The sequence below is a fragment of the Diadema antillarum genome, unplaced genomic scaffold (assembly GCF_040938485.1).
Source record: "Diadema antillarum isolate AM-2024a unplaced genomic scaffold, OU_Dant_1.0 seq00001215_RagTag, whole genome shotgun sequence".
In the NCBI taxonomy this organism is placed as follows: domain Eukaryota; kingdom Metazoa; phylum Echinodermata; class Echinoidea; order Diadematoida; family Diadematidae; genus Diadema; species Diadema antillarum.
The window spans coordinates 617966-632188 of record NW_027272007.1 but is presented as its reverse complement, the minus strand read 5'-3'; the positions used below and the strand labels follow the sequence as shown (position 1 = coordinate 632188).

At 39.2% G+C, this 14223-nt stretch overlaps 1 protein-coding gene across 1 annotated transcript in view; it reads right to left on the bottom strand.

The window, feature by feature from the left end:
* LOC139744865 (uncharacterized) overlaps nucleotides 1-14223 on the bottom strand; it is a gene marked incomplete at its 3' end in the record, with an annotated part of 81336 nt that overhangs the window by 14609 nt on the left and 52504 nt on the right. Inside the window, exon 6 of the mRNA XM_071655277.1 lies at nucleotides 8414-8904. Coding sequence (XP_071511378.1) covers nucleotides 8414-8904 — 491 coding nt within the window. The remainder of the gene's footprint in view (nucleotides 1-8413; nucleotides 8905-14223) is intronic.

The window sequence follows — 14223 nt, the reverse complement described above, 5'->3', positions numbered from 1 at the left end:
TTCTTCGGGATCTGCACTCTATACGCTTATACAATGAGGGATTGTTATTTTTTTTTTCCGTCCGGTCTTGTCTCTGTCTTGTTTTTGTTTTCCATCGTCCAGCCCTCGTGTATCGTTATCTCCGTTGTGCTAGTCTTACTTCCTGTCGTAGTCTGTCTTTTGCGGGTTTTTTAGCCTCGTCGATGTCCCAGTGTCGTTTTATGTTCGTTTATATGTTAATGTTGTCATTTTGTGTTTTTCTTCCTTTTCTGTCTGACTCTTTATGGGCTTCCATTTCTAATTCTATTCTGTCAATGTTTTTAAACATTTTTTCCTCTTTTTTTTCTCTGCTGTTACAACTATTTTCGCTGTTGTTGCTTCAGATATTTTCGTTGCTGTCCTGATGCCGATAATTATTACCAATAATTTCAATGATTCTTTCTCTCCTGAGGGGCCCACACTCTACAAGCTTCGTCTTTTCAGTGGGTCCCTCCGTTTTTCGCCTTGTGTACGTTGATATTCAACTTTACTTTACTTTGATTTACTTCAGGCATTGAAATGTATCTTTACTGCAAGCATACAAGTACTGTTTTACTCTGTTAAACTCACTTTGATTGTTTGTTTGTTTGTTTGTTTGTTTGTTTTTTGTTGGTACGATTCTTATCACTGAAGAAAGAGTGATGTATGTTATGTTATTTTTTTTACTGTCGAGAAACGAAATAAACTTGAATCTGAATCAGAAAGAGAAATAAAATGCACTTTTTAAGTTGTTAGCCTGACAAAATTGCGAGAAAACAGGCTTTGAAGATTCACCTCTTTCTCAAAGACAATGTCCGAGCAGCGATGCGAGGGGAGAATCACCCATCCGTACGATGGTGCCAATCGATGTTAAGCCCCGCCTCTAGCAACCACATCGCCTTCTGATTGGCTCGCTGAGAGAGTCAAATTTCCCGGGCAGCTTCCTCGGAGCTCAGCGTATGGAGCCGAAAAACAATGCGTTTCGCTCGGGTTTGTTTACCAGTACGTCTTTCAAGATAGCAAATACGATAATTGCACGTATGGTGTACATGTACATGTGTATGGTGCACGCATTACGCAATGGCATCCACACGCCATGACTGTGTGCATATAACAGGAGCGGTGGCGAATCCACACATTTAGAAATCGCGTTTTCATTGTGGTTGATTTGTCTTTATCATTGGCAACCCTTTTGAAGGCAGAAAATTGCTAGTGCTGGCAAGGGTCACGCTTCCTGTTTGTTTTGCTTTTACAAGACCTGCATATAATATGTTGCTTTGTTCGGTGGTGCTAATTAAATTAAAATAAACAAACAAACAAACACGACTCGTTAGTTTGGTGCGATCTTGACGTGTAGTATTTGAACATAATTGGTCACATGTGACCGCTCCTTTCCTCGTATCTACCTTCCATTGAGTCAGTCTGCTGTCATAATTTTTACTACATGTACAAGTAGACAAATTTGAGAATATTTAGTTTTCTTTTCACACGATTATGTCATGCTACATGATTTTTGTTTCACTTCCGTTGTCGAACATTGCGGTAGAATAGTTTGGATAGAAAGCCAAACGAAGAGCACGCACTACAGAGCGAGTGTATATAAACCCTTATAGCAAGAACAATGGAGCATGTAATCATGCATGCGTGGATAAAGCATTCCCCAAACGCTGCAATTGGTGTCTCCGAATGCCGAATTGTGTAAATGTATGCGACGCACCAGCCAATCGCACGCGAGACCCTGCGCCGTAGCAACACTGGGGATATTGGCACGGCGTTCGAAAGAAGCTCGAAACTGACTGGTGCGATCCAACATAGGGTGCTTAAAATTCCATTTTCCACAGGAAAAACTTAGTCTTATGCTATGAAATTTAGTGTAGATGTAGAAAACATATCAAAGATTCGATTTCTGCAAAAAACCTAAATCGACAAAAATAATGGTCAAAATCTTTGTACCCCGCCTAGGAGGGAATTTGCTCTTGCGACTTTTGCCTGAAACCGTTGTGGCGGGTCACATATTCCTACAACTTGTCACTGACATAAAGGGTAATATCATTCCCCCTGCCTTCTGAAAGAGGTAAGTCAAGCAAGTACTCTTTCATTATGACAGTAAAATGAAAATTGCAGAGCTATCGGAAGAGTGGACGGTGCTTACTATGCCGAGTAATCAGTTATGTTGATGAAAATTAAAAAGTCCCAATTAACATTGAAAGCTGTAAGCGTATCATTCCTCTGTACACACAGAAGTTGAATGTCACTCAAGTTATATTCTTTTTTTCCATGTGACTGCATATTATTTGTAAAAATGTACAATGATTATGATATTGCACTGGATAATTAAAAATGAAAATCAAATTCAAATTCAAATTCAAATTCAAGCCTATGTGATTCATAGTTCATGAAACACTTGTGGCTTTATTAATATCCTTTATCTGCTTTCACCTAAATTTCAGCAGTTGTTGTGGTACTTTACTAATGAAAGCATGCTTGAAGGGAAAAAAAAATGTCCTGAGAATTATCCAACTGGTTTTCTGCTAGTTCATATGTCACCATCATATTCATGTAGAATAAAAAAAGAAAATCAAGGACAATGCCCTCAATAGTTTATGATTAATATTAGTTTGCATTGTCAAACCTCATCCATTTTGTTCTTGTATATTGTGGCTGTAGGAATGCTATTAGACTTGTTCCTGTGTGGTGAAGTCACAATCAAACACATTCACCCCATAAGGACAATTAGCCATGGAAAATTTGACTTTCTGATGCTCACGCTTCAGGAATTTGACTCAGCAAACATGACCTTTCCCAGTATCAACTTGCAAATAAGTTGATGATCCGAGGAGATTTCTTTCGATGATCTGCAAATACTTACTAAAAGGGTAAATATGCCCAGCTGTTGATTTGGTGTATTTGCCATTGTCACTTAATATTTTGTGTATACTTCTTTGTACACCTTCATGAATTCATTCTTCATTCAAAGAGAGAGAGAAAAATTAGACAAGTGTCAATGCATCTAACATACACTTGTGCCTCTGTGTAGCAATTTTCCATCTTGAGAGAGTCCCTCAGGCTGAACACATCTTGAACTACCCCCTCTGTCGTGTGGAGCAGGCAATCTTTCATTCAGGCTATTCCAAGCTCAGGCCAACCCCCCACTGGCAATCACTGCATGAAGCCAAACAGTGGTCTGACAGGAGGTTTGCTTACACTTGACACAAAAAGGGACTTCACCTGCTACAAGACGCATCTCTTAAAGGCCACACACAGTCAAGCTGGATCAAAGTATGAGGTTCATCTTTCTTTGGAAATACTTCTGGTGTAACTACTGAAGTAATTTTTGCTGCTCTGCATGTGAAGACTAGAGCATGAAAATAACAGTTAATTAATGTTGTAAAACTTAAATCCTAGCTGCTGTGACAGCACAAAGATTTATTTTCAAAAGCAAAATATGTTGTAGGTACCTACACATAAAGTTGTTGCCAAGCTTTGTATCATTTCAAAACAGAGGGGATGGGGTGGGGTGGGGTGGAGAAATGACCCCTTCATGCACAACTTCTTTACGGCAGCTTATGAAATACATTCTTTGTTACTACATAAAAGTGTAATGGCATGCTCTTTATGCTTTAAATAACGCCTTGTCAATGACGATTTGCCCCCGCCCCCAACTGGAAAACTGCTTTTCATCTGACCATTAAATCATTATCAGTATAATGCTCATTCCTGAACACCATGCAGGAACTCCCCTGCGGAGACACTTTATTAGCTTGATACTGTACATGTGATAATAATAACATTTGAGCTGTTCAAAATATCGCCTGATATGATCTTAGTATTGTTTGGGGAAAATCATTTTTCAATAGGGTCCCATATTACTTTAATGTTTTCATAAAACAACAGGAATTTTCTATTTATGTATCCTCTCAAAAGGCACAGGTCTATTCCTGTAAAAAAAAAGAAAAAAAAAAAGAAAAGAAAAAAAAAGGGCATACATCAGAGCTTATGAAGCATCTAATGCCAAAACTCCCATTCTTTATAAACAAGCCTTATAAAAATTTCTTCAGAATAATATCTACTCTTAGTAAATGAATTAAAATTTTAATTTCATGGCAGCATGAGTGTAACTGGACACTTACAGAATACAAACTTTTTCCGGAGGGCATTGTTAATCCATAGATTTATCAAACCTTTTAAACAGTTTGATTTATATTTGATTTTTATTTCATTCTGGTACTCTTAAAACTCTTAAAACCATCAATTATGAATAAAACTTTCAAGAAATCTGAAGGTGAGTCAGAGGCAAAAAGCAAGAGCCCTAATTTATACCAATAGTGTTTAAATAATGGGTCTAAATTTGTCTAAGAGGCATCAGACACTTTATTCCATGTAGGACCACATATTATGCGCATGCACATAACACACACAAAACGAGCAGACTTGTCATATTTCTAGGGCTGCAATCTGTTGCATCACGTCTAAATCTAAGTGGACATGCCTCACGCCGGATTAGGATTACACCGTAATGCTCTGCTTATTTTCTCATGTTCTAGGGGCCAGCCTAATCCAGCAGGCGTAAAATCCTCGCGGGAGGAGGATCGGATTCTGCTCGTCTCCGCATCTGGGATTCGGCCCATACTCTTTTTTTTTTTTTCGCTGCGACAAGGGGCATACGTGCCCGCTAAGGCAAGCCGCTGGGATAACAAATTAGAGACTGATCTTCGGCTGCTAACAAAAAGTAAACACTGGACGACCACCGCTCTGAAATTTCACGATTTAAATGGCCGACACTTTCCCTGTCCCTAGAGGGCTGACAGCAGGAGAGAAGGTGCCAAAGCATTTTCTCTAAATTACAAAGTGATATTTACTTTAGCAAATACTTATGAGCGGTCCTGATTCAAAACATGGCATATATTTCTTCTGTTGTTCTTGTTGTTGTTTCATTCTTCCTTGTAATGTATTATTCGGCAGTGTAAAGTGTAGAGTTGGCACAGAAATGCAGTGTCCTGGCTAACCGTGAAGTTCAATTTGCACTTGTCAACTTGGCGAGTTGAAGTGTGCAATGATTTGTGTGTCACTTTGACCTTCGGAACTTAATCACACATGACGAGGGATCAAGGGGGGGGGGGGTAGGAAGAACATGCACGAGGAACAAGTTTGCAGAGTTTGTTGGCATTAGTCAAATACGGAGCAGCTCCGCGTGGTTTCATTCCATCAGAATGGGAGAAAGGGATTTTACCGAGAAAAAGTAGAAAATGAAGACGGGTATGTTTACAACAGTATGCAATATGCATTTTCAGTTTTTGATATCATTTTTTTTTTGACAGGAAAGAGATTGACATATATGCGCAATGACAAAAGCAGAGATATGCAGTGTTGTAGAGGGATAAGAGAAGGGAAAAGGAAGAGAGAGCTAGAATGGGGGGGGGGGGGGAGAGAGAGAAAGGGAAAGAGAAAGATTGCCACATAACTGAAATCAAACATGATGAATGAGTCACCTGCGTTTGTGAACATGAACCATGACAAAATGAAACAAACCACGCCACACTGTTCTGAAGGGGAAACTCAAAACTGGTAAATCTGGCAGTCTGTCAATTTCTGCGGCAGCATTGGTCTGGTGACCCACAGCCACCTTCTTGTTCACCACAACCACATACCTGGCATTTTTTGAATAGTTTCATTTTTGCCAGCAATCTTGAACATACACATGTACATAACTATTGGGAGGGGGGGGGGGGGAGAGCATTTTACCTGTTCAGTTTTGCTCTCATTTCTCCCTTGCACATCTATGAATTGACACAACATACAACTGCTGGCTGAGAAAGTAGGGCTGTCTTTGGAATTGACAGCTCTCTGTTGACGCGCTGTGAGTACGCCTGGCTTCTGCTTCTTTTTGAAAAGTACTGATCGATGGCAAAATGAATTAAAGTGAGGCAGATGCCCAGACATTTACATTTCAGGTCTATGAAGGGACTACCATCGGTAAAATTTGAGTGAAATTGCACATGATCTTCACAAAAGTTACACATACTTGGCATTCAACGGTCATTCTCTCTTTTCATTTTGTGGGCGGGGGGGGGGGGGGGAGGGGGATTCTGTTTCAACTGCAATGCTCCTTTGTTTTGTTTGTAAACTTTCGGTAATATCATTTCTTCTCATGTGGCATTTTTTTGTCATTTCTTCTGGACTCTGCTAAAAACAGTAACAGTGGAATGACGCTATTAAATATTAAATACACACGAGAGCAACCCGCCCCCATTAAAAAAAAGAAAGTTGATAGCATCAGAAACATTCCAGGCGTATCACATTTTGGTCTTCTTGTGTACACAACAAATTACAAGTTTGACGTGAGCGACAAGATACCGTGACATGTCTATTAAATCATGGTCCCCATACCACACTAAATTATAGTTAGGCCCCTAATGTTTGGATAACCTGTCATTTAAACCATACTATTTATGGCGAAAGTTATACAGTACAATGCAAACTTTCTCTAGTTTGTAGCTATGATGTTGTTGCCTTCTGATCTAAAACATGCGCACACACATACACACAACTTTTATTTCCCGGCAAATCCCATTTTAACATTCTAGTTGTACCAATGGTAGCATACACAAACAACAGCAACACCACCAAAACGATGTCAAGAATAAACATCTCTCGATACGAAAGGGTAGACATGAACCAGGCCGGCTCAACAACCTTCAATTTGTTCAATGTCTTTGAGGCACTGTACTACCTGAAGAAGGATAGTACACTTTGGGATATACAGCACATTGACATCATACACAACCTTCTCTCTCTCTTCCAACTCAACATCTGAACTTGTTTCTTCTTTTTTTTTCACTGGGCCTAGGAGAAACGAAAACAGGGTGGACTCCAGAAATCTGAGAACTGCACAGCTCAGGTCATGGGAACTGACAGACCAAGAGATTTATGGTGGACTTCTTGACTTCCACATTGTCTCTGGAAGGATTTGATTCATATCATCCACTGAAGAGATATGAGTCCCCTTCAACAAGCGCAACCTTGTGTGGAAGAGATGTGAATGCTGGGAGCAGTGTGTACTTTATCATGATAAAAGTGTGTAGGTACAATGTACTTCAGAGATTACCCCCCCCCCCCCCCCAAAAAAAAAAAAAAAAAAAAATCCCATATACACTTACATACACATCGGAGACATAACATTCCCATACACTGATCATTTTGCCTGAACAAAACAACTGCAACTGCACTTAGGTATTTCCAAGGTAAAAGGGCACATAGCAGTGATGTAAAGTTATTTACTGTATCCAGTGTACATTATCCCTCAATACATACAAGCTCTTAGAACATTTTAATGGCAGATAACTTTTGATCCAAAATTGCTTCAAAACAGCACTCTATCAGAATTTTTGCCAAAATCATTTTTTTTTTTTTTTGGGGGGGGGGGGTTGCTGGGGACATATGTAACACAGGACAGATATGTATGTACTAACATATGAAGGTTGAATGATAAATATTCATTGAAAATTTGTTGGGTTTCAACTGAATAGCCTGATATTCATTAGAAAAGATGATGAAAGCCCTTTAAATTCTTTTGAACACTGTGTTTTATACCATTTCTATACTTCAAACAATAGTGATAGTTTATGTAAAATGCACAAACAAAACTGTCTCACTTTTTGTCAATCATGTTATAGGGCCTATTATTTACTTACCCCACAAAGTCTAGAAATGGCATAAAACAGTGTTCGATAGAATCTTAGGGCTGTTAACATCGTTTCTAATGAATATCAGGCTATGTAGGAGAAAATCAATGGAATGAGTTCTATTCCATTTCTGATTGCCTGTAGTCGCAGATGAAATTTAATGTCATGTAAAATTCCCACATTGAATATCATCTTCAGACAAAATTTGGTGCACAGTGGAAAGGAGAGGTTGGAAGGGGGATGGACACTAACTATACATACACAGCAGTCAACAGAGCTGAGTTTCATTCATCGTGGTTGGTTATCGTGGTTGCGCTTCGGCTTATTGGGATCAGGAACGTCTCTTGAACTAATCCACCATTGATGACCAAATGTATGCTCCACTCAGTGATATCAAACTTTGAGGATATTGAATAGCTAATTGCCATCACATATTTATATTGATCACTTTCACTTGACTACAATGTATGTTACCATCGCCTTTAGAGGAATATCTGAAAATAATTATCATTAATGCATATCCTTTTCCCTTTTTTTTTTTAAGGTGAACGACATCAAAGTTGGTCTGGTGCTGGGAATGACAGCTCAGAATAATAATTCCGAATGGACAGCATAATTAAAAGAGTATAAAAACAAAAAGAGGAACAATGTCACAAAAAGTATAGCACAACATTTGAAATTGAATATCATTATCAATGAGCAAAGGGATACTTGAATATTGTTTGAATACTTACTGGGTCTCCATGCAGAGTAAGTTTGAATTTATCGAAGTATAGCCAGCGCAGGGCTTCATTGTGGTCCATATCATGGTAGAAATCCCTCGCCGTGAATCCAAATGAGTGGAACTTCCCTTCTGGCGTCAGCAGCAACGTCGTCGGTGTCTTCATGTTGGTTACCCCAGGGTCCCCGCCCTCCCACTTGCGCATGATGTGCACACTCTCCGGCTCCCGGACAAGGCTGTAAGCATAGCCACTGAACGTTGTGCCAAAGTCGATGGCGACCACCACCCCGAAGGAACTGTCTCGGGCAATGGGGGAGACCGCCTCTGGAGTTGTCTGGAGGCTGTCGATGGCGACGGCGCAATCGACATCCATCGACTGCGGGGTGGTTGACGGGGACGGCATCTGAGCACTGTTGTTCTTGCAGAATCGGGCATCAGTAGAGGATGCAGGCTTGATGGGTGTGCTGGTGATGAGGTCAGCATTCACTTTGAAGTGCGGGGAATCTGAAAACGGGGAAACAATTCACAAACAGTGTTTATTACTGTTACACTCTCAACAACACATGCATTGTTCTTTGAAAAGTCATGCAACCCAATGTCTTTTGCATGCAACGCGCCATTGGAGGAAATATTACAGTTGACATGAAAATATGTGATATTCTTGACAGATGTGTACCTATCATATCGTCTGAGACTGAGCAATTTGTCCTCATGGCAACGATGTGCAGTTTTGAATTTCACTTGTGGGGCATGATCACATGCCGCACTGCTTACCAAAAACTAGAACAAATTTACAGATCAATGATTATAAAAGTAAGAACAAGAAACGTTAATGTAACCGGTAACAGGTGTCAAGTCGAATTTTGTTTCAAATAGATGGTGTTGTGTTTTAACCTAAAGAAGGTCAAATATAAACGCAGAAAATACAGGCCTAACCACTTGTCTTTCTAGCTCTTAAAATAAGCAGACTTCCACGGTCACAAACCATCTTCTTGGAGCAATTTACATGTTGATCACAGCTTGGGTGTGTCACAGTAAAACAACCAGTTTCCATGGATTAACAATCTCTAGGGAGAAGTAGTAACTGCTTGAAAAATCAGCCCAAGACGAAAAACAATTATATACTTCAAAATCCAACCAACTCTCCTCAGGAATTACCGCATATATCATCTCCAATCATCAAGTGCTAAGAACTTAGCGCAGGTATGCAAACCCAACAAAAGCTGATCGCTCTCCTAGTATCAACATTCATTTGATCAAACAATCACTGACTAAATTGTAAGAAATACTTCTGTGACGCTCACAGCAAAGAGCTGGCTTTACAGCCCCAAACCGGCCGCTGATAGGCGACTTCTCTCATAAACAGAGAGAAGTATGTACACAATCACTAGCAGGGCATTCCAGCGGGTGGTAAATTAACCCCGCTTCTGTCAACAGACCCGAGTAACCACGACAATCAACATGCTGTTAAGTGTTCGGTATCAGCGTACGTGTATCAACATCACACTTCAGCTGTGAACCTTGATTGCCGTGGCGTAACGAAGCAATCCCACGCAAAGCGAATTTAAGGGAGTTTCTACAGGATCAATCACCGCAGAAACAAAGAATATAACAGAGAACCCGACAAGAAGTCCTCATACATTGTAGGCCTACATATTAGAATGCAAAAATGACCGTCCACACAAGATTCTTTATTACACTGGATTACAGAAGGAAATCCAGGATGGTAACAAGACTTAATACAGAAGACAGCATAAGGATAAAAAGAATGGTTACTGTAAAACTTGTGCAATGTTAACATGTAGGGCCTACAAACAAACTTTAAATGGAGAAGATCTGCAGACTGAAATGCATAGATCTGAATAATCCCCTGTGCAGAAGTGTTTATATCACAGACTTTTGTAAACAACATTTTTTTTTCTTTTTGCTTAATAGTTTTGTGACAATAGACCATAATTCTCTGAGATGATTTTTCACTACAGGATATCAATCTTTGAGTGCATGATTCTAAAAACTCTACTTTAAGACAGCACGCAATCCAATAACATAATACAGTTTCCTTGGAGTCATGAAGAAAATACTAATATTCTTGGACCAAAATCTGTTATTTAAAGACATTTTATGTAGAAACTAGAAATGTCGCTTTGGCGACTGGTATGCCTCCGCCATAATGCATGATTTTCCCAATAGGTCTAGATAGTACATGTGGACAATGTGTGATTACATATTCACAAAATTGGCGAAATATTGAAATGACAAGTTTGTCACAAATGTGTTGAATGTTCACCTTCCTTGACCTAGGTTTAATTGGATGAATAGGAGAGCATGTATCTAGGGATTTAAGGACTTTAACTTGACTTTGACCCATTCATACATTTAGGCATTGAGTAATTTTCAAGGTACAGGTGTGGAGAAAAAGTGCAATTTCTGAATTGAATAGTAAATTGTTACCATTTTCAACTGGCCCTTGACCCTAAAATTCATAAGATAATCACTTTCAGGTAGAACATGCATAATATGTACTAAGTTTCAAGATAACTTGAGCCACTTCCGAGATATGGAGGAAAAAGTTAGTTCAGCACTTTCACTTGATCTTTGACCTTTTGACCTTTGAGGCAAAAAAAAGAAGAAAGAAAAAACTTTCCAGAGAATTTCTATTAGGTTACACATGTATGCATACACCAAGTGTAAAAAAAATAATAACCCTGCTGGCATTGCATGATAGGAGGGAAATAGTAAAATTTTGAAGTGTTGCACTTGACCTTTGACCCCTGACCTTTGACCCCATGAACCCTACATTCTCTAGATAATCACTTCCAGTCAGTATATGTATATACTATGTTCCATGAAGATACCTTGAACAATTTTCCAAGGTATGGAGAAAAAAAAGAAGTTTTAATATTTTTACTTGACCTTTTGACCTTTGACCTTTGACCTCATGACCCAAACTTTCACCAGAGAATCTTAATTGGGTAATACATGTATACACTAAGTTTCAAGAAAATATCTTCAGGCATTCAATAGATATGGTGGAAATAGTGAAATTTTATGTATTTGACCCTGACCTTTTGACCTTTGACCTTTGACCTCATGACCCAAACTTTCACCAGAGAATCTTAATTGGGTAATACATGTATACACTAAGTTTCAAGAAAATATCTTCAGGCATTCAATAGATATGGTGGAAATAGTGAAATTTTATGTATTTGACCTTGACCTTTTGATCTTTGACCTTGAGCATGTGCACCCAAAAGTTGATAGGCACAACTTCACCCCCTAATACACATACATGCCAAGTTTCATTAGGATACCTCAACAGGTTTTGATAGTTACCTTGTCCACAAAATTCATTACGGACGGACGGAAGGACGGACGGACGGACGGACGGACGGACGGAAGGACGGACGGACGGACGGACGGACAACCCGAAAACATAATGCCTCCGGCACCACTTCGTGGCGGAGGCATAAAAATATATAATATACAAGCTACTTCAGCTGCAAAAACATATATCAGGGCTCGATATTAGTGGTGGTCCAGGGTCACAGAAAAATTGATGTCATGCCGATAGGGTAGCCTATCAAATCAAAATGAATGTAATTATATCCTTTCATTTTCGACTACTACATTTCTTTTTTCGGGCGACCAAAATTTCAAAAGCAAAGATTTTAGTGGCCCAACAGACCACTAGAGACAAAAGTTAATGTTGAGCCCTGTATACATCTACTTCTCCAAAAAGAAATTATGTGCTCATCACCCTCCAGCATCAATACTGGAAGATGTTACATATACACCTTAGTCACAGGCGACAATTTTACAAGTAGTTTTCAGTCGCCTCCCTGAAGTTGCTTGCTTTTACAGTATCAAGATTGCCATCAATGTGCAGAAGCTACCAGCAGTGTGACATCTAATTCTTCTCCTTTTCAAACTGTAATGATAGCTGGTTCATATGCTCAATGTAATTCATCAGTTCCAAGACAAAATAAGATACCAAAACTCTGCAATTTTGTAAATTTCTGCATGTCAGCATTTAGTATGCTGGTGATGTACACAATATTTTCCTCAAGTAGATTAATATCCTCCACAGCTGACGATGTGTGTTCCACTGTTGTTGATCATAAAACAGTCTGGACTGATAATTTGTATGGTGACTTTTGTCATCTAGGGCCTATAGGTAATGATTCAACTGCAACTACGACCTGTGAGATGTTTTGTTTGTAGTCAGCCATGTGTTTCATACACTGGAAGTTGGCATTCTTCTCATACTGCCACCAAGTTTGAATCATACAGTAGATAGAGACACCAGTCATTTGATACATGTCAACATGGAGCTCTTGTTCTTACTGATCTGTACAAGCTGGAGGACTGTGACTCTACAAACCATCTGTAAAGAGACAGATTAGCCCCTCTACCATAGAGAAGGGGACTACTTCTTCACTCTCCCTGTATGTAAGTTCTGAGGTCAAATCCAGAACTATGAAACAGTACAGTCTGATCCTCCAGAACAGGAATGCTCTCCATTTTTTTGTTTTTCCCCTCAAAAGTCTGTGGGCAACACACCCCTCCCTTGAGCATTGTTTGTTTGGACTTACTAGGACCTTACCATGGCAACGGGGGTCAAATACTTTATGATGTCAGGCAGTGTCACTTTTTTTCTCCCTTTAGGGTCTTTTTTTCTCCTTTTCTTAAATCTTTTGTTCTGCATCATAAGAGCTATATAAAAGAAGGATGCATAAAAATCATGTTTTGCATCATTGTTAATGGGAACCTGCTGGAGTGTTGCAGCACAATATTCTAAGATATGACTCTACAGACAGCTGACATGGACCATATGGAAGGCATGAGGAGGAAATATTTACAAATGCTGTGAACATGATGTTTATATTTCATATGTCAAGACATTATTTCCTGCCAAATGGGGGTACTTGCCAGGAAAGCAGAGGATGACTGTACAAATATGTTAAAGAATGAGATATGTTCACCAGTGAAATATTGTTCTGGATCGTTCTGGATTGACAGAAAAGAAACTTTTTAAATGAAGAGAGTGAAATCAAAGGTTGATATCTGTGTAAATCTCTGGCCAAGACAGACAAATAGTAGCAAGGTTTGATCATTTCAATATCCTAAAATCTCACATGGTATTTATTGTTTTTGTCGGTTTTTTTTTTTCAAGAGTCATTCATTCATTCCATGCAAACCAGAAGCTAGCGTGAAAATAAAAGCTTGTGAATATTATGAGCATGCCATATTTCCAGTAGTTTAATAGCCTGATTTGGCGGAAATAGAAATACGCAAAATTCATCTTACTTGGCCGAGCACGAGAAATAACTCGCGTGAAAATATCCACTTTTACAGTATCATCCTACCTAATTCACAGCAAATGAGCCAACCAGAAAAATCTCTAGTAGAAGTGGGAAGGTGTCTGAGTCCCTGAGAAATGCATTACTCTGCCTCATTTGAAGGTTTGTTCCATGTTCAATTGTACCTCATTCCAGTGCCTTAGTGAGTTAATATTTCCAGCAAATTCTTGATCATATTCTTGTTGATATATTGCTAACAGAGTGCATAAAATTGCATGAACCTAACCTTCTCCTTCATGTCTAGGACATTTCTGATGTATTACTGACATTATTTTTTTTTTCCAAAAACTACATCATATGCCAGCACAGCTCACCCTTTAACAGAACTGAACGGAACTACCACTAACTCCAACCATGTGCCGAGATTTAGATTCTGCATAGTCATACTAACCTGTGTTATTGTTGACTAAAGCCATAATGTAATACTTGCAGGTCGTTGGTAAGATTTCAGGATGACTGAGAT